The 20976-nt window shown below is 34.8% G+C and overlaps 4 protein-coding genes and 1 pseudogene across 4 annotated transcripts in view; 4 read left to right on the top strand and 1 right to left on the bottom strand.

Moving 5' to 3' along the window:
• Positions 251–1593, top strand: LOC109127282 (uncharacterized mitochondrial protein AtMg00810-like). Its single transcript, XM_019231867.1, has 2 exons — positions 251–583; positions 718–1593. The coding sequence occupies exons 1-2, from the start codon at positions 251–253 to the stop codon at positions 1591–1593; spliced, it is 1209 nt and encodes a 402-aa protein (XP_019087412.1).
• On the top strand, positions 11320–13325 carry LOC104728015 (annotated as a pseudogene).
• On the top strand, positions 14462–16673 carry LOC104723535. Its single transcript, XM_010441914.1, has one exon. The coding sequence runs from the start codon at positions 14462–14464 to the stop codon at positions 16598–16600; it is 2139 nt and encodes a 712-aa protein (XP_010440216.1). The 3' UTR covers positions 16601–16673.
• LOC104723534 lies at positions 16709–18609 on the top strand. The gene is made up of 8 exons (XM_010441913.2): positions 16709–17041; positions 17113–17243; positions 17363–17440; positions 17535–17579; positions 17692–17736; positions 17830–17881; positions 17967–18063; positions 18298–18609. The coding sequence occupies exons 1-8, from the start codon at positions 16735–16737 to the stop codon at positions 18461–18463; spliced, it is 921 nt and encodes a 306-aa protein (XP_010440215.1). The 5' UTR covers positions 16709–16734; the 3' UTR covers positions 18464–18609.
• The window catches only part of LOC104723533, a 4965-nt gene continuing 3517 nt past the window's right edge, over positions 19529–20976 (bottom strand). The window contains exons 7-8 of the mRNA XM_010441912.2: positions 20897–20976; positions 19529–20415 (exon numbers count right to left, since the gene is read on the bottom strand). Coding sequence (XP_010440214.1) covers positions 19597–20415; positions 20897–20976 — 899 coding nt within the window. The 3' untranslated portion in view covers positions 19529–19596. The remainder of the gene's footprint in view (positions 20416–20896) is intronic.

Below are 20976 nucleotides of genomic sequence, written 5' to 3'. Positions count from 1 at the left end.
CGGACTTGATGATGCTGTTCATGGTGTCATCCGATCACAAATTTGTGCTATATTTCCACTCGCTGATCTCGACAGTGTCTATCAAACGATTGTTCAGAATGAAACAATCCGTCTTGGTGCTACAAAGGATGCTGAGTTACTGAGTTTTGCATCTCAATTATCTGCTTCTTCATCCGGCTAGTCATCACTTGCTCCATGCAACAGTTCAGCACCTTGTAACGCACCTCGCATCAACCGTGATCCCTCACGCATGTGTACAGCTTGTGGTCGATCTGGTCATGAAGCTTCATCCTATTTCAAGGTGGTTGAATATCCTGAGTGGTGGGAAGATCGATCACGCAACAAAAGCACTTCGCGTGGCCCTGTCTCTGCTCCGACGGGCCGTGGTCGTGGTTTTCCTCCTCGGGCAAATATCACTCAAATTCCTGCCGCTAATTCCGCTGCTGCTATCTCTACTCTCCCGCTCAATGAAGCTGATCTACAAGGCTTGAGTGGTCTCTCTGATGAACAATGGCGTATAGTTCAACGTGTGGAGTCTCACAACAACCCCTTAAATCGTCTAAGTGGTAAGACTATTGACACGGTTTGAGTCTCTTTGTCTTTCGTCGTGATGGTGTCTCGCTCCAAATCTTGGTTTATGTGGATGATTTGATCATATCTGGTAATTCTCCATCGGCTATACAACAGTTTAAAACTTATCTTTCTACTTGTTTTAAGATGAAAGATCTTGGACATGCTAAATATTTTCTGGGGTTGGAGATTGCGCGCAGTCCTGAGGGATTTTATCTTTGTCAACGCAAATACGCTATTGATATTGTGACAGAAGCTGGGTTATTAGGCTGCAAACCTGCTGGTTCGCCTATTGATCAAAATCATGGTTTAGCTCTTCCTGATGGTCCGGTTTTATCTAATCCGGTGGCCTACCGTCGCTTAGTAGGACGTCTTGTCTATCTCGCATCTACACGACCAGATCTTTCTTATGTTATCCATGTTTTGTCTCAATTCATGCAGAAACCAAAAGAAGCACAATGGCAAGCTGCTTTGAAAGTGGTACGGTATTTAAAAGGGACTCTTGGGAAAGGCATTCTCTTACATGCCAACTCTCCTCTTCATTTGAAAGGTTGGTGTGACTCTGATTATGCTGGTTGTCCCTTAACTCGAAAGTCACTCACTGGCTGGTTTGTTCAATTTGGGGAGTCTCCTATCTCTTGGAAAACTAAGAAACAAAAGACTACCTCAAGTTCTTCCGCTGAAGCTGAATATCGCGCCATGGCTACCATTTGTCGCGAGTTACGTTGTTTGAAATCTCTTCTCTTCGAGCTTGGTATCGATCATCAGGCACCCATCTCTCTATTTTCTGACAGTCAAGCGGCGTTGCATATAAGTTCTAATCTGGTTTTCCATGAACGCACAAAACACATTGAAATTGACTGTCATGTTGTTCGTGATTATATCGTGGATGGTATCGTCAAAGCCTCTCATGTCGACACTACGGATCAACTTGCTGATATTCTTACTAAAGCTTTAGGACAACGTGAATTTGATGTGTTTTTACACAAGTTGGGCATTCAAAATTTGCATGCTCCAACTTGAGGGGGGTATTAAGGATAAACTTGATACAAAAGTTATTAGGATATATTTGTATATATTTAGATTTCCTTTTGGTAGATATTGCCATATCTTTTGGCTTTGTAACTTGTATAAATACAGACCTTTAGGTCACATAATAAACAACACAAATCATTCATTCATCTCTTGTCAGAGAACCCTTCTCTCCCAATCCGTGCTCACCTCCTTTTGGTTGTGTCTTTGGCCATTTCTACTTCTCCGCAGGAGTCGGGTTTTGAGACCTCCTCCGGTGAGTTTCAGGAGAACCTTTCTCTCTCGATCTGCTGGGAAAAATCCTCAACCGCTTCTAACCCTTCTTCTGGCAAAATCCTCAACCGCTTCTAACCTCCGACTTTATTTCTTTGTTCTATTGAATCTTCCCCCTCACTTCTTATCCATCAATCTCTCCTCTCTTGCCAACCCGAAGATTACAGGCAAACCTGATGGTGTCGATTGATGCGTTCGTTGTCGTTCCTTTCACCAATCTCCATCGTGATGCAATTCCTCTCGGCTTCTTCTTCTTCTTCACCAAACAGATCATCAGATATTTCTCCTGCTCTTCCCTGCATGCATCATATACTTCTCTGACATGTCCATTTTGCATTCAGACTTGGTTCAGACTTTGCCCAAATTTGGCTGTGTTTGCTCATTGGAATTTCCTCTAGCGTCTTTGTAGGTTGCTTTCAGCTTAGAGCCATTGGTGATGGCTCACAGTTCATTTGGCTGCTCGTTTTGGCTTTTCGTTTTCAGCCACCACTCCCTTCCGCATTGTTTTGGCTGTTGGGGCCATTGCATTGGGGTTGCACATTTAAGCCTTTTATGTGAAGGATGTTCCACTGAGACTTCACCTTGTGGTATCGTCAACGGTTCAGTAATTTGGTGCTTTGTCTCCATTACGTTTACAACCGATTTTAGGATTGCTTTTCTGCGCAAGTGGCAGTTTCAAACTCAAACATTAGAGCATTTCTATTGCTTGTTGTTCCACGAGACGCCTTTCCACTTATTGTTTCTAATGTTGCCAAGGTTGGAGGACTCCTTGATGATGTTGTTTACCTAAGTGTTTGGATTCTATATTTCTATGTTTGGAGCTTGTAACAGTATTGTTGTTAGCTATTTTTGCTTGCTTATTGGGTTTGTCCGAGTGCGTCTATCCCCCATGTAACCGTCTTATTTGAATGAAGATTTTGGTGCACAAAGAAAACCTTCAATTTGTTAATATTTATATCAGTTCTGTCATGACATTAGCAAACAGGGGGATTTTCAAAAATACTCATTTTTCTATGCCACTTTTCAATATATAAAATGATTAAATTCTAAACCCTAAACCCTAAATACTGAGTCCTACCTCATAAAAACTATACCCTAAATATAAAATTGAGAACCCAAACCAAAAAAAACAATTCTAAAAATTAATTTAACATATTGTAATTGTGTAAAAGTGGGTAAAAATGAAAATGTTCAAAAAAATAGGTATTTTTGAAAAGGAGTATCTAGCCAAAAAAAAAGGTATTTATAACAAATTCTCTAGCAAATATTAAGATCATACAAAAATATTTCATAAATCATTTATAAATTCCCCCACTCCCCCTAATGAATCTTTCACTAATCAATTCCTCTTTTTGCCATGATTTATTACATATTATATTATACATGATTTTTATATCATTTAATTATTAATAAATTAAAAATAACAAACACGTTTGTAAATTATTATTCTTACATTTGATTATTTTAGCTAGCTTAGGGCTTTTATACATATACATTTTGTGAAACAATAATTTTTACATTACGAAAGACCTCCTGAGTTTTAGCTAGCTTAGGGCTTTTATACATATTAAACAGGTCATGTAGTTTAGGCCCATGATGATAAAGCAATTAGGGTTATAATCTCATTATAAGTCGTTCATATTTTGTTTTCGCCGCTGATCTTGACGAAGAGGATAGGAGGTCACAGGGATAAGAAATGGTGTCGATCAAGTTCCACTCACGCTCTCGTGCAAAGAGAAAGTGTCGTCACCGTTACAGTAAGTTTAAATGAAAATATTGTATCAAAATTGTCTTTCGTACGTAGGTCTTTTCATTTTGGTAATTTAGTGACCAGTGTATGTCCTCGGTACCACTGATTGAAGTCTTTTGGACTACTAATCTAGCTTGGTGATCCATGTGATAGTACTGAATTATTATGTATGAAGGGAATTATCTAGAAAGTATTTTATATTGGCTTTTCAGGTAAGAATACAATTGAAGTGATGGATCGGAAAATGGAAATTTTAATGAGAAGGCTGAAAATGTTAAAACGCTTGCTAAAAAAGTTATATCATGACGAGAACATGGACAAACACGTGTACCATGACATGTTCATGAAGGTGAAAGGAAAATTTTATAAGAACAAGCGCTTTCTTTTGGAAAGCATGCACAAGTTTAGCAGGGAGAGAAAGTTTGCTATAAGCTGTGAGAAGCCATTGGCTCAGGTAAGTAAATATGAAATCATGTTATATCAAGTCTTTTATTATTATTATTTGCTTTAATTAATTTGTTTTCGGTTGCTTATATTTTGAACACCTCATAGGAGCCTGAAGGAGAGAATGCTGCACCAGTATCAGCACCTTAACGAGCAGAGTAAGAAACCCATGCATCTTATTCCCATCTTTGTTAAGTAAAGAGGATGATCTCAACTAAAGAAGTAAAAGACCTCGACATTTTGGTGTTGAGGGGTGGTTTCTTGGTACTCATTGTGAGCCCGAAAGAAAGTGAAATGTGTTCCTCTTCTTGATTCATCGTTTGGATTGGTCAAAGACCTCCAGAACATTCGTCTGCATCGCCTTCACAAGTTTTCTTTCTTCATGAGCCGTTGACGAAAGAACTATCCTTGTAGAAGTAAGATATTCCTTTATCTTTAATGATCTGTCCCAGGATTCCTTTATCATGTTCTAGATCTGAATTAACATTTGTTTTGCGCCCACGCACTTTTGTTATCTTTTGTGTTGCGTTCCTGAATAAGAAATTATTGTCCCATCATTTCACCATTTTTCTATTATTCGATGAATTGTGAACCGAATAACTATTTTGGAATTTAGGGTTTTAAATTTTGAGTTACATTCTCATTCTTATAGAGTTAAATTTCTAAAAAAAAAATTTTTTTAGAAGTTATATATTATTATGGACATAAGCAGTATATAAAGTAAGTTTAACACAAAAAAGTATATGTTAATTGTTTATACCTTTGTAATATTTTAATAAAATACAATAACCATATATAATGTGTTTGTGTGTATAACAACACTAGGTTTTAACAGGGAACACCGCGAGATAATTCTTTTCTGTTTCATAATTATAATTTAATAAACTTAATTTGATATGTCTAATATTCTCATATTGATGGGTTAACAAAATAGTGAAATGATAATGTACATGTGATGTATTATCTAATTAATGATATTTTAAATTCATACTAGATTTTAATCCGTGGTACACCGCAGGACTATTTTTTTGTAATTTAAAAATTGAAAATACAAATTGTATAATTTTATTTTGATTGTTAATTTTAGGATTTAACCCGCATGACAACCTCTATTTACATAATTGTAATTTAATCAACTTAATTAGATATGTTTAAAATTTTTTTATGTATATAAAAAAAAATTAATTTCAATTAGAATTTAATCAGTTAATATATTTTCATTTGGAATTTAATCAATCAAAATTATTTTCATTTGGAATTTAATCAATCAAATTTAGTTGGTGTGAACTAAACATATGTTACTATGTATGTATTATAATACTAATAATCACAAGTTTGATGGTACAATTACATATTTTTGTATATAGTATTGTTGGTTTTTTAATATTGTGCATATGTTAAATTGGTAAATCTAGTATTTACACAGATTTAGTTTTCTTATCACAAAGTAACATTGCTGATATGTATTATTCAGGACTAAATTTGATTTAGTCAATTAATAAATTGTGTAATTGAACATAAAAAGTAAAACACACATAGTATAATAAAATCATACAATGGTCTTTAGATTAGTTTTCTGTATTTTTTTTATATCCATTTTTACATCAATTGCTCTAATATTTAAGAAAATTTGGAAGATGAGATCAAATCAAAAGAGGAGGATTGTACATATTTTTATTTTCCTGCAAGAAATTAAACAAAAATTATTAAAGATCTTAGATATTTGTTAAAATCAAATTAAAAAGAAAAACACACATAGGAAACTTATAAAAACAAAACATATATGATGAAGTTAATAAAAAAACTTTAAAATATATAGTAGCCTTATAAAAATCGTAAATTTAAAAAAATATATAAATTTTAATAATAAGAAATTTCATTATTATACGTACCCTTCAAAAAAAAAAAATATAATATATATGTTACTCATACTCTATAAAAGAAAATCGTTATAGACTTAAAATTCTGGAAGAAATAACCTTTGATTTGATGAAATATATTTTTTTATCTTATATTAAAAAACCAAATTTATTTTTCCTAAAACCAAGTCTTTAAAACAAAAGAAAAATCTATGAAAATGAATAAGATTTTTTAGAAAACAAAATATTTATGCTCATTATCCTTAAAAAAACTCATATGATGGACAAAAATATGGTGATGTATTCTATATCTCATAAAATAAAAAATAAGAAGTTTTGATATAGACAAAAAAGATGATGTTCATGTAAGAAAAATACTTAAAATTTATTATCACCATGATGTTCATGACCAAAATGATAGTCTTTTTGGTTTAGCTGGTAAAGAAATCTGTAGCATAATAATCAGGTGGACATTAGCAAAATTTTAATAAATTTTAGATCTAAAACCCAATTTGACCATTGTGAAAAAGCACATACCTTTTGACACCAATCCCACTCTTATTGCCATGATTACAATTGAGCTGCAAAAAAAAAACAATATGAAGTGTGTATTAGTGATGCAAATTGTGAAGAAATCTACTATTTTCTAGCATAGATGAATTGAAAAAAAAAAACTAATAACAAAGTACAAATGAGGTTATTTGGTAGATTGACGTTCATAGGTTATTTATAGTGTTAGTGTGATATCAAATTGAGTAAATATTGGTGAGCAATCAAAAAGATTTGATGAAATATTTCAAAATATTTAATATTTACATAAGGAAATATCTAATTAAATAGTCATGTGTGTTTTAGTTAGTTTTTATTTGCAGTATTTTAGGATTTTGTAGAGATATTATAGAAATATTTAGTTATTACGATTCTGATTATTATTATCTTTTTCATTAAAACATTTAAATATTTTAAGTTAAAAAGGAAAACATAAACTGATTTCCTAAAGATATTTTAGGAATAATTAAGTTTAGGAATATTTTAGTTATTGGAAGAGCTAATTTAGGAACTTACTTGATTTTATTTAGTTATTGTGATCGATTAGGAATATTCAATTAGTGTGATCGATTTTGATTTTCTATATTTAACTTAATGTTATTTTATGCAAAATTTGTAGGGATCAATTTTGTAAATATGTTTTTAAATAAGTTAAACTTAAAAGGTAGAACCCAAAATATACTTTTCAAAAATGTATATATAGATTAATATTGGTCCAAATCTGTCCACCATATAACCATGTCTAGTGATATTTTAAACTTTCTATGATGTAAATGTTTAGAATTTTAAATTTCTTATATTTGATATAAATAAATGGTTTGACTAAAGATCCAAATTACATCACATACAACCTTTTTAAATTTGGATGTTTGTTACTGAACTATTGTCTGAAATTTTAATCACATTGGAAAGTTGAACACATAACCTTTTTCATTGCTTGAGTAATACATGACCGTTTTTCAAAACTCGAATCACGATAAATGATGGAAAACAAATCTAGAGATTATTTCATTTTATGTATTATATGATGATTCAATAAAATTAACAAAGATGATAGAAAAAAAAATATAATTTTAAATCTTAACAAAAAATTTCTAAATATCTATGATATTAACAGTGGAAAATTATTTCCATATTTTAGATTTACATCTCTATCAAATTTTTTCTTCTAACGAATAGTTATGCTTTGTCTTCTAAAATGAAACAATTATTTATTTTCTGGTTTTGCACGAAACCCCTATAATTAATCTATAATTCACTCGAAACATTTAACGGAGAACTTAAGAAAAATAAAACTTGTTATGTTTTTGAACTTTTGAATTTAATTATGATTTTTTTTTTTTGTCAACAACAGATCAGCTCAAACGAGCTAATTGGTAGGAAAATCGTTTACAAACAATACTTGGTGCTGAGATGTACACGCTTGGCGTGCCAAAGAATCCGCCTTTAAATTAACATTTCTATGAATTAAAGATAAAGAAAAGGAAGAGAATTCCTCCCTATCAGTCTTGATGTCGTCAAGGTACGCCGAGAACGCTGGCCAGTCGGAAGGAGAAGACACTATCTTCACCAAGTCTGAGCAGTCAGTATAAAAAGTCACCTCTCTGAAGTCATGGCCGATCATGCAGCGCATCGCCCAAAGGAACGCTTCAACTTGAGTATGTAATGGAGATAGACTTCGCCTGAATGTAATTATGAATTTTGTTAGCTCATTTCACGAAAAAAATCAATTAATTAATCCGTTCTATATAATCATCATTCAGGATCGATTATTAGATTCTCATGAAGCTGATCAGAAGTTTTTGAAATCATCGGCAAAGATTTTAACTCGTCCACCATCTTTTTATTTTCAAGATCACATGTTGATTTCACGGAGATCGAAACTCTTTTTAAACACCTAGAATTATCAAGGATGTATCTCACAAGTTCCTTCTCTTTGTCTCCTCCTCCATATTCTCTCCATTCAAAGATTTCGAGATGAGTTAACATGCATTTAGGAACTGAACACGTACGGGTCCAAGAAAATGGCAAATTCTCAATTTCACCGGTGCTCTAGTTAAGATACAAGAGAAAGATTAAAACATCTACTTAAATTTTAGTTCACCGAAATTTGTATGCGCTTGATTGAAATAATTAAGGGAAAGAGTATGAACCAGGTCGATAAGAAGCAGTTTTAGTTTTGGAGAATTTTGAAGTAAAACTATAAGTGTTTCCAACCAGTCAAAACCATTTGGTTGTTGTACAATACTTAACCTGCCATGAATATATATAGTCACTACATAAGTGGTCGTTTGAAATATGACCACTAAACAAAAGTTATATTAAGAGAAATCAATACGTACCGTTGCTATGTTCAAAACTAAATCGAAAAACATGAGAGAACAGAGCATAAACTTGTCACCGGGGAGACATAACTATTATACTTGCTTTCTCAACGCGATGTGTATTTTCAATAGTGCAATAGTCTCCCGTATTATCATAGACGACGATTGTCTTTAGAGCAGGACAATCTATAACCAAAGACCCTCTAATATCTCCTCTACCATCATTCGTATCATACTCAGACACTAATATCTCTAACGAAGATACTTTCAAATTGAAAATATTCACGTTGTCTTCAAAATTTCGTTTCACATGTAATTGCATCTAAGTTTGATATGCATTTTACCAAATTGAGGGTAAATTTACAACAAAATATTATTTTCATTATTTTTTAAAAGGGAACTTATCACAAATGTATTTTGCTTAATTAATAATATTATTTATTTCTATGTTTTTAAGATCGAGTTTTCATTATTTTTTGCATTAACGACCATCATAAGCCATCATCTATTCTTTTTTGTTCTTCAATGGATTACCAATTGAAGTATATGAGTTAAATATAATTTTTTATTTTGAGATTATTTATCTATTCATCTCTTTAATTAATTATGGATATTCTTTTTTTATTTTTTCTAAAAAACATTTTATTAATAAAATTTAATTATCATTTTCATTATGATGCTACATGTTGCATTTTTAGAATAATTTATATCTATGAAAAAGTATAATTAAGGAAAGTAACAGTCACGGTTTTTGAACAGTTTTTATTTTTGTTATGAATCAAATTTTAACAGAAATATTCTCAAAATCATTATTTGTATATATTTCACTACTTCTTCAATCTTCAATTTCATTTTCATATTTCGTTGACTAATTTGTTCATCAATCGAATTGGAAGATTTGTTTCTCGAGAAAAAAATTGTAGATGAAACAACCCGTTTTTTTTTTTTTAATTACCAAAAAAAAAACAATCCGTTTTTTAAACCATAATTAATATAATTAAGCAAAATATAATAAATACAAAATATAATTAAGCATCTCATACTACTTAACTAAATCAATCCAAACCACAACTCATTATTAAACCAGCAACAAACATCATGCACAGCGGAAACATACTAATAATACCAAACCAATATATATCATTATTACAATAACATTCCTAGCCATTCTATCCAACAACCTAACTATGACTCTAACCAAGATTCCAACAACATAACCATACATAACCAACATCACACAAACGAGACCCTAGATCATTCTCCTCCTTATCGCCTTGATTCCACGTACACACTTTGCTTTTACCTGCACCGCAAACACAAATTGAGATGCATGAGTATTTAATAAACACTCAGTGAGGCAATCCTCTCATCTACTGGGCTATATACATAAGCAACTGAGATTCTATTATTAAATTCAAACAAACGAAACACAAACAACACATCAAACCAAGAAACCAGACTCGGTTACGTCTGGTGTCGACCGACACTAGGTCGGTGTCGACCGACGCTAAAACGTCACTGGTGTCGACCGACACCCCCTTCGCAGACACGATCTGCATGAAGCCGAACGACGAACCTCCGTTCCAAACCGCTTCCAATCCGTCCCAAACTCTTCCAAACCCTCAAGAACCTATGGGACGAAAACAACCAACCCACACAAGCAAAACACCACAAACACAAAGAAACAGCCAAAACAACAGAGATCTCAGGCTTAGATCAGTCATGGTCAAGCACTCACCTCTTCTGCAGGAAGTTTCTGACCCAAACTGACGAATCCAACACCTTAGAAAGCTTCCCCTTCGTTCTTAGCACCAGATCTCCACTCTACAGGAACAGATTTCACCAAAACAGCTTAGAATCTCCAAATCTCTCAAGAACACTCTCTCCTCTCTCTTTTCTCTCTAGAAACGGCAAAAACACTCCCCTCCACGACCTAGGTCGAGTTCTGCCTTAAATATCTTGGTTTGGAGACTCCACTTAAACCAAACCGCTCCAATTCGATAATTAAAACAATTTGGTCGGACCAGAAATTACTGGTGTTGATCGACACCCATCCCCAAAATCCACAATTTTGGTTCGCGGATGTTACAGTAGATCTTAATTGTAGAATATTTATATTTTATAGACCTTCTATAACTGATCTAAGAATTTTTACTCCGTGATATTAGCAATATTTCTTTTCCTTTTTTTTTGTTGATTGTGTCAATATTAGCTACTTCGTATATCTTATTACAGTAGGGGGCGATTAAGCTTCTTTCTGCTCTGCTCTTGGTGTAAGTGTTTTTTTCTACATTTTAAAGATTGACTTTTAGGGTTTACTTGTTATCGGATTTGGGAATTTTTGGTGTTACGATTTCGTCCATAGATTCGTACGTCTAATAATCTTATGGTTTTTTATTATGTTTGCTTCATAATTCGATCTGTGCCATGTTTATAAAATTATTGTAATAAGGCAGTCATCCGTAAGATCTGAAATCCTACACTTAATCCTTATTTCCGTAGTTTGGAGGCGAGAGATATGTCCGAGATCACTAATGAAACTTCCGGAGAGGGCACTTTGACTAACAACATTCAAGATTATGGTTAGTATTTTCTTTTTCTTTTTTTTTCTTTTGGGCAAACCGGTTAGTATTATCATTCTTTGATTATACAAGTATTTTCGTAGTGGATTTAAGTTACTCGAAAATTGTTATATAATTCCTAGGCTCAAGTCCCTCTAAACTATATGGGACATTTACATGGAAGATTGAGAAATTTACACAAATCAATGAGCGAGAGATCCGTAGCAATGCTTTTGAAATTGGTGGACACAGTTGGTATGTGAAATGACATATTCATAATAATTAAGGTTGAAACTTTGTAAATTTTGTAAGCTTTTTTGTTTTCTTTATTATTTACCTATGACAGGTATTTGTTAGTTTATCCACGAGGGTGTGGTGTTACCAACCATCTCTCTCTCTTTCTATGTGTTGCAAACTATGAGACAGGTTGGAGTCATTTAGCTCTGTTTACTGTAGCTGTAAAGCATAAAAATCCAAAGAAATCGAAGTCTTCAGGTTATTTTCTGTATCTATTAACTTTATTTGAATCAGTATGATAACGCAGACAAACTGAACACGTTTCTTCGCAGATACGTTTCACCAGTTTTGGAAGAAAGAGCATGATTGGGGATGGAAACAGTTTGTTGAGTTACCTAGATTACATGACGGGTTCATAGATAAGTTTGGTGATCTTGTATTTAAAGCTCAAGTTCAAGTAATTAGGTAAATGCCAAGATTTAAATTATGATATCTCTTGAGTGATATATGTATCTAACAACATATTATTCCATGCATGCCACCCTTAACATACAACCAATTTTTCTTAATTACTTGTAGAGAGTGTGTGAACCGACCTTTTCCTTGCATTAAAGGTCGGTATAGGAAGGAACTTGTTAGGGTTTATTTAAAATCTGTAGAGGAAAAGTTCCGGAGCTTTGTGGAAGAGAAAAGAAGCAAGTTTGTGAAGTTGTTTGACGACAGAAAGCGATGGAGGAGGTAATTTTTTTCATGTTTGTTTCCCTAAAAGTTTGATCGATGACTACAAGGAAATGACTTTTTTGTTAATTTTCGTGGTGTAGCTTATGTGCCTTTTGGTTAAAGATGAAACCAAATTCGAGGCTCGAGATGTCTCGAGAGAATAAGGATGTGATTCTAAAACTAGTTGTGAAACACTTCTTCATCAAGAACGAACTTACGGATGTAAAAGTGATGGATTTCTTGTTTTATGGGTTAAAGTCTCTTGAAGAGAATAAGAGCCATTTAGAAAGACTTGTAAAAGTGGTTGTGAAAGAATTGTTCCGCAGTAACCAAGTTGAGTCCGCTATGAAGAGTCTTGAAGAGTACACTAAGAATGACAGAGAAAATGATGACAAAGAACTCGCTTTGAGCACTCTTGATGAAGACGAAACTAAGACTGAGAGAACAACTGATGCCAAGAAGTTTCCAGCTGTAATTGCTAACGTGGAAAACGATATGTGTATTGTCAAAGAACCGATGTTACTTCTAAAGAGATTTGTTCTTGCGCCATTGCCTGAAATGGGTTCTCCAAACCTTGTGCAGGTTAGTTTTCAGCTCCTATATAGCTCCACATCATTTAGAAAAAATTACTTGTACATGATTTTAAAACTCTTAAAAAAAAAATTACTTGTACATGTTGATAATATTTTTATTTTTCTTTTCAAAAATTTCTTTAGCTTAGGAGTGCTGCAACACAGCATGATATGGAGACCGATGAGAAGCAATTAGCTGATTTTGGTAGATGGGCTTTGGAGGTATTTGTTCTTGACCATATTTCTGCAACAAAATTGAATTCGCATACGAAGACGCTATTGCATTGGAAAAGCAAGAAGAGCTTATTCATGAAGAAGAGATTATAAATAAAGTCAAAAAAAATGTTTTGTTGGGAAAAAAACATGAAAGAATTATTTTTTAAGTGTTTTTGTTCATTTATTTGTTGAATGTTCTGGATTTTAAGACATTTTAAGATAAGCTTTCTAGTCTTTAATTATGTGATAAAACCTAAGAAGAAAATGGTGGTTATGTTTTTTTTTTCTCCTTAACTCGTTAGATTCTTATACACTGACTAGCATATAGATTCTGTCTTTGATAGTCCACTAGTGTATCGTTTTAACTTTCTAAGCAGATTTAGTTTTAACTTAAAGTATGTGTTGATATGGTCTAATATGATAGTTGAGTTTTTCTGTAATATTGTTCGTTACATCTTTGTTAATTAACAAAACTAAATCAATGGTGGTTTACGTTTTTTTTTCCCCCGTAAACTCGTTAGATTCTTTTACATTGACTAATATAGATACTGTCTTTGATAGTCCACTAATGTATCTAAGCAGATTTAGTTTTAACTTTAAGTATGTGCTGATATGGTTAAATATGTATGATAGTTGAGTTTTTCTATAATGTTGTTCGTTACATTTTTGGTATATAAGGTTACGCACATTGGATGAGAGTCCTTGTGCTGAAATATCACAATTACACTTGGTTCCTTCGGTCAAAAAAGGTTATTGATACCATACAAGTCAGTCTTGAAGCAAAGTTTAGGCTTATTTTAATCTGTATTTTCTGTTGTTGATTAGTTTCAAACTTTCAATAAATGAAGAAGCATGAGAGTTGAAAACTAACAAAGAGCCCATAGTTTCTCTAGTTCAACCATAACTGAACTAAGACTAAAACACTCATCAGCGCTAAACTTAGAAATCGTAAGTTAGTGCTATACATATAGTTAGAAATTCAAGGTTTTGGTTCACTTTTGTCTTCACAACCTTCCTACTAGCTACTATATAGGAGGAGTAAAAGCTAAATTTATTGTTTGCATATTTATTAATTCTCTTTAAAATCTTCACTCACACGTCACAAACTGCAATCACTGAAGTGATTACTAAATTAATGAAAAGCTTTTGGGATATTTTAACATAAAACAAAATTATTTTCTTCTAATTATTTTATTAGTTTCTTCTTCTTTTTTTCTCCCAATTTTTGAGTTACCAAATAAAGGACATGTTCCATCTGTACCAAGCAACATTGCTTCCTTCATGCTTTGACCCTTAAAGTTCAAACGTTAACAAAAAAAACAAAATTCTCCATTTTCAATCTTCTTCTTCTCCAATGGGTTCAACATCCATTGATGAAGATCTCGTGGAAGAGAGAGAAGAACTCATGGTGTCTTACAGTGAGAACAACAGTCAACCTATGATTAAAAAAGCTCACTTTTTGAAACCCTGTGTCACCTCCATTGAAGGTATGCTTCGTCCAGCTTCTTGTCCTGAGTTAAAGGCTTCGTCTTTGTGTGTTTCCTTTCGTGGGTGGAGGTTGCCGAACAAAAAGTTTCAGTTTTGGGCTAAAAAAATGGCTGCTTTACACAAACCCACTTGGTTAAAATCTGGGATTTTTGAAGCAATCAAGGCATCCACTTACAAAATCCACAAAAACCAGTCTTTGATTCTCTCCCTAGCTCAGAACTGGTGTCCTGAGACCAATACCTTTGTGTTCCCTTGGGGTGAAGCAACCATAACCCTCGAAGATGTGAATGTGCTTTTGGGGTTTTCGGTTTTGGGTTCGTCTGTACTCGCTCCTCTTGAAAGCTCAGAGATGAGAGAAGCAGTGGAGAAACTGGAGGAACGAGAGGAGGAGAGTATGAGTCAGGATTCATGGATTTCAAGCTTTGTAGATGATGAAATGGAGCATGAAGCATTTCTAGTGTTATGGCTTTCGAAATTTGTGTTTCCAGACAAGTTAGGCCGTTCGGTTGTCAGTGATGTTTTCCCAATAGCTGTTCGTCTAGCCAGAGGTGAAAGGGTGGCTTTAGCTCCTGCTGTTCTCGCAAACCTATACCATGATTTGAGTCAAATCTGTGCTTTAGCCTCTACGAAAAACGTTTATCCCAATTCTCTGTTTAAGCTTGTCCAAGTATGGGTATGGGAGAGGTTCAAGATTATAAGACCAGAAGCTAAGGTGATACCTTGGGGTAAACCAAGAATTGCTCGATGGAGTGGTCTGAAACAGATATTTGGGGATGAGGGACTGATTCTTTTTGATGGTAATTTTGAGTGGCGTCCCTATACTGAACCTTTGGAGAATTGGAACCCACCTCGGTTTTACCTTGAAGATGCTAAGTGGGTGAGGATTGGTGAGAGTCTTGATGGTGATGATGATGAGTTTGTGTCGTTTGCTAGATGTGTGAGAGTTTCTAAGCTTGTTGGTATTGGTTTAGTAGAGAACTACTATCCAAACCGAGTAGCGATGCAATTCGGATTGGCGCAAGATCTTCCTGTTTTGGCTACTCATCACAGAAGAAACTCCACAAAACAAGAAGCATGGGATGATTACAACAAATCTCTTGATGGTTTAAGACTATACATTCCTTCTCGTCTTGCCACAGCTTCAGTTACTGCAAGATACCGAGACTGGTGGACAAAATCTGTTTCAGAGATGCGGAAAGAATCGACCGAAACTTTCAATGTAGGCAGTACAGTTGATCATTATGATGATAGTGATGTTGATATACTTCTTAAGGTATTGCCATTGAGCCAAATCCTTCAGAAGCAGAAAGCCAAGCAGTCGCCAAACAAGAGACGCAAGCGAGCTTGTGAGGATGATGAGAGTGCTGATACAGAAGATGATGATAACATGACCATTGATCAGAGGGTCAAATCTAGGAAGAAGTGTAGTGATCATGTAGAGAATACTGAAGGAGAAAGAAGTAGACTTGAAGTAGATAACAACAATGTTTCAGGCCTTCCTCAAAAGCTTGCTTATGGAGATGAGACTGTAGCAACACAAGCAACAGAGCAAAAGAATGATGAAAAGAACTCCTCAAATCCTTCTGATGAAGATGTTGTTACTGATGCTGAAAGATTGAAGCAGAGAAAGCTCGCAACCATCGCTCAGAGGATCAACTATAGAAAGCAGTGGGCCAATATGGAGAATACAGAAGGAAAAAGAAGTAGACTTGGAGTGGACAAAAATGTTTCAGGTCTTCCTCAAAAGCTTAATGATGAGACTGTAGCAACAAAAGAAACAGAGCAAAAGACTGAATCAGTAATCAAAACCCCTTCAAAGCCTTCCAATGGAGCAGCAACTGAGAAGCAAGAAGATGATGAGGAGAGATTGAAACAAAGAAAGCTTGCAATAGAGGAGCTAGAATTGAAGATGGAAGCTCGTATTTTGAAAGTAGAGAACACATTGGCCAAGATCAAACAATGGAAACTCACAAGAACTCACACCAAAACTCCTGTTTCTGCTTAAGATTGGCTTCTATGCAAAAAAAAAAAATGATAACTTTTGGTATTTTTAGTGGAATTAATCAAAAAAATTCGTATTTTTACTATTTACACTAAAGCCACTTCACGTTTCTTCTATCGTCTTCGTCTTCTTCTCCAATGACTGCTCTCTCACTCACACTCACACTCACACTCACCTCGTTACCATTCTCCTACGCGTTTTCCTCGACCACGTGCAAATCACGTGCCTCTCCTCCACGTATCACCGCTGTATCGTTGTTGGATTCTACCAGAAGATCGGAGCTTCGACAAGATCGCAGGCGATCAATTGAAGCAGCCATGTCTGGTGACATCCGCAGTTCCGATTTGTCGCAGGTGATGGAATTGGAAGATGAATCTGATTTCGAGAAGCTTCTCTCATCGGATAATCGGATCTCCGTAACTGGCTTCGGTTCTCTTCTCTCCGGTTCGTACACTTCCTTCCTTACGTTTTGTGCATTCATTTGAATCATTTCATTGATTTGGTTGCTTTAACAGAGAGACGCGCGAGGAGTACATTCCCAGATTTGGAGAACTTCAGAATCGCGAAACTGCAAGGATTCAGAAGAGTTTTCGCACACTCAGCTCCGATCTTCTTCGAGCGTGGCATCGCGAATCCTGTAACTAAGGTTCTCACTCGATCTCTTCTCATTCTCAGAATTGGTTCTGTATTGAAAAAATGGAGCTAGCTAGAAAAATGAATCATAGATTGTAGTTGTAGATATTGATTGTGATGAAATGAAACCAGGAGGTTTCAAGTTTGAGTGTAGAGCCATGTGAAGGAGAGAGCCTTGTGGTTACTGTCTTTGAGATCAAAAGCTCTGAGGTATAGTATACCTAAAGATAACTCAACTGCTTCACTCGTTTGATACAAAGTAATATGTATTCTTCTTGACGGTTTTGATACACCAAACACACAGATTCCGGCTTTTATACGAAGGGAGCTTGAATTCCGGTTTCTTGCTGTGAGTCACTAGTTCCTTTGTCTTCTTCTAGTAGTTCCTAGATATTCAGTGATAGATATGTCTCAATCTCATTGTGTTTCACACTGCTAATACGTTTTCCTTACACATATAGGTTGTTCCTGAAACATTGGAAGGCAAACCTTACGCCAATTCTGCGGTTCGTCTAGTCTATAAACGAATCTTTGTTCTCAGTGACGTTTCTTTTGTTTGTTTACTCTTTGCCAAGTCTGAGTTTTTAAGGCATGAACAGGTACTTTGTGGTCGATACAGTGATGAGGAGTTTCTCCAGATTAGATGCAAAGGTTGGTCAGGCCCTTCCAAGTCTATCTAAATGTATCAAATTTTGAAGCTATTTTAGAATATATTTGCCTCTTTTGTTTTCTGCAGGAGACAAAGAGATTTACTTTCAACATTATGGAAGATTCAACATCGAGAAGATATGGCGGGACGACATCTTACCTTGTCGTCTCTATCTAAGACACTGGTACACTCTCCTTACTTTATCTAACTTTGAAGCTAAATGATCAGTTTAACAGACCAGCAACCGTAACTTGTTTCAAATGAAAATGAGAGAAACATGTGTTGGCCCAAACAACGACTAATACTGTTTAACCAAAACTTAGTTCTTGAACTTTGGTAGTTGGATAGAAATCTCATAGCATTCCTCTATATTTGGATTAAAAAAATTTACATGTTGAAGATTCTCTTGTATTTGCAGTGTGTTGGCTGCTAAGAATCTTGGAGATGAAGCTTACAATAACTTTCTGGATCATACATTCTTGGGAGATCGAAAAACAACCATCAGAGAGTATTTAAGCAGCACAGGGTCTGGTATCATGGAAGAAGAACCACCGGAGGCTCTCAGGTCTAGATATGGAGGTTGATCAAAAACCAAAGATTTAAAGATGATTGTTCTTCTATCAAATTTGAAACTTTTAAAATAAATAAATAGACTGATAGGTGTTAATGTTTTAATATTGACAGCTTTAATTTAACTATTTTAAGGGAAGAAAAAAGTATGTTATAGTTGTCCCTAAAATCCGAGTTAAAAAGAAAAGAAAAAACATCAACAAACCCACATCGGAAGTTTTGAGAAAAAGGGTGTATCTTTGGGGCTATAAAAAGAAACGCGTTATCTCATTTTACGTAACCCGTTTCTGTCAGAGGTGAAGGATGATCCGTCAATGATCGTTTAGAGACGGCGGATCGTGCCGGCACAGAATTTGACGAACATTATAAAGGCGAGTGGGCCTTGCCTTACTTTGGTTGGGCCTGCCCGTCAATTTTTGGAAGCCTCGATCTAACAATCGAGGCTCTGCTTAAACCAAATTAATATGGAAACTTTGGAGAAACTTCACCTAACCGGTTCAACATAAGAAATTGAACCAGTCAGAACAACATTTGATGTCCCTTAATCATTTAGGCAAATTTACCATATTGCCATCAAATCGAACTGAAAACTGAGATCTAAACTATGAACTACTGTAATGGATCTTCATGAAACCAGTGAATATGCATCAAATTTAAGTGAAACCAGTTAGATCATCACAATAAAGGTATGAAAAATGTTCAACGGTGAGCAACAAGGATAATCACAACCAATAATTTTATTATGGGAGATTCTCAAAAATAGTACTAAAATAAGTTTTTGTTCCAAACTTAGCACATCTATAAAATTCCAAAAATAGCACTAATTAATCTTCTAAAATTAAATCTTAAATTCAAAATACTAAATCCTACCTCTCAAAACTATACCCTAAATGTGAAAATGAGAACCCAAACATAAAAAAAAAAATCTATAAATTAATTTTAAATATTTTAATGTGTTAAGTAATGCTATTTTTAAAAATTTATGGAATGTGTGTTATAATTGTCCATAAAACTTGATTTAGTGCTATTTTAGGGTATTTTTATTTTATTATTCCATTAATATCTATCTACATTTGAGGGAAAACAATGTAAACTCTGTGTATAAATATTTATAATGTACAGTTGACTTGATGAGGTGAGGGGAAGCTCATGAAGAGTGTGGATCACACTCGAGCTCAGTAATTAAGAGTTCCATCATCTTTTTATACATTGGCATATAATGATCATTTATCATTGTTCTGGAGAGCCTAATCTTTCTGTACAGTTCTCTTGGCGTCTCATATAACCTTACACGCTCCACCGTCGTCGTCGTCCCCACCACCATCACTTCATCACGTTCTGTTTCAGACTCTGTCTCAGTCACTGACACTATGTGCATTATCTTACCTGGCGGGTAAAACCGTTGGTCCTCTAACAAGTCCATTGAAGATGCTGAAACTGGACTCTGGTTCTGTCCTGTGGAGGAATCTGCCACGCCCGTAATTACAGTCTCTTCCTCTGTTATCTCCTTTGCTGCTGCTGCTTCTTCCTCCATGGCTTCACTGTCTCTTTCGTTCTCCTGTCGAGTTAACTCTTTGTCCAGTTCGTCCCATAGCTCGCCTTCTGTCACGTCTTCTTCTATTGAAGATGTTTCAGCAATGACTTGGTCGATTGAAATCAATGGCTCTTCTTCTTCATCATCTTCTTCTTCTTCTGCGTCTTCACGTTCCGATTCGCTGTTGCTAGATGAAGAACAATGGTCTGTTTTCTTGTGACTTTTACGATCAATCACTACGGTTTCAGCCAGTAAAGCTTCAGTGCTTCTTCTTTCGGGTATAAGAGCGGATGCTTCCGGCAAGTCTGTGACTTTAGAGTTAAGTTGGGAGCTAATAGCTCTACGGCGTGGTCCTATGCAAGACCATGATGAGAGAGTTGAACGGGTCTGCACAACGGCATGCGCTACATCTTGGGCACGCTTTAGCATAACCTGAACAATTTTTCACCATTAATCATTCATCAACATCATCATGAAAAAAAAAAATACTTGTTCACGAATCTATATATTTAGGCTTTGAATGGTTGTACAGTATGCTCCATAGCAGACTAAAATTGGACTAGTCTGCATTTAATTTACCATTCACCATTGCATACCAGTATGCATTGTTGCATACTAAAAATTTCCATACTAGTATGCATTTGAGCGTACAACTCCATACCATTGTAAATTCACTATTGGTCTGCATTTTTCATTCTGCTCCTCAAAAGCTCCATACTAATATAAATTCCATACTAATCTGCTCCATACCACAGTCCAATGTTTTCCATACCAAAATATTGGTATGCATTGTCCGGTTTACACCATACCGTACAACCATTCAAAGCCTTAGTTGTTCCACATACACACTTCACTCATAAAGCTGCAACCATTTTGGCTAATGATAATTGTATTGTTTTACAACATATTTTACCTGAGTGCCGCTTGAGACAGGCCGCAAAATCGCCCCAGCACCAGCCACTTTTGCTTTTGCACTAGCTATAGAGGGCAAAC

This window comes from Camelina sativa, chromosome 11 (assembly GCF_000633955.1).
Source record: "Camelina sativa cultivar DH55 chromosome 11, Cs, whole genome shotgun sequence".
NCBI lineage: Eukaryota > Viridiplantae > Streptophyta > Magnoliopsida > Brassicales > Brassicaceae > Camelina > Camelina sativa.
This window is presented reverse-complemented; position numbering and strand designations above follow the sequence as displayed.

What these genes read in the sequence shown, in the direction of transcription:
- LOC109127282 (XM_019231867.1), top strand. Translation starts at nt 251, where the DNA reads ATGTGTACAGCTTGTGGTCGATCTGGTCATGAAGCTTCATCCTATTTC. An exon ending in GTGGTAAGACTATTGACACG is followed by an intron (nt 584 to 717) that starts GTTTGAGTCTCT and finishes ACTTGTTTTAAG; the next exon opens with ATGAAAGATCTTGGACATGC.
- LOC104723534 (XM_010441913.2), top strand. Translation starts at nt 16,735, where the DNA reads ATGACTGCTCTCTCACTCACACTCACACTCACACTCACCTCGTTACCA. An exon ending in CTTCGGTTCTCTTCTCTCCG is followed by an intron (nt 17,042 to 17,112) that starts GTTCGTACACTT and finishes TTGCTTTAACAG; the next exon opens with AGAGACGCGCGAGGAGTACA. An exon ending in TTGAATTCCGGTTTCTTGCT is followed by an intron (nt 17,580 to 17,691) that starts GTGAGTCACTAG and finishes TTACACATATAG; the next exon opens with GTTGTTCCTGAAACATTGGA.
- LOC104723535 (XM_010441914.1), top strand. Translation starts at nt 14,462, where the DNA reads ATGGGTTCAACATCCATTGATGAAGATCTCGTGGAAGAGAGAGAAGAA.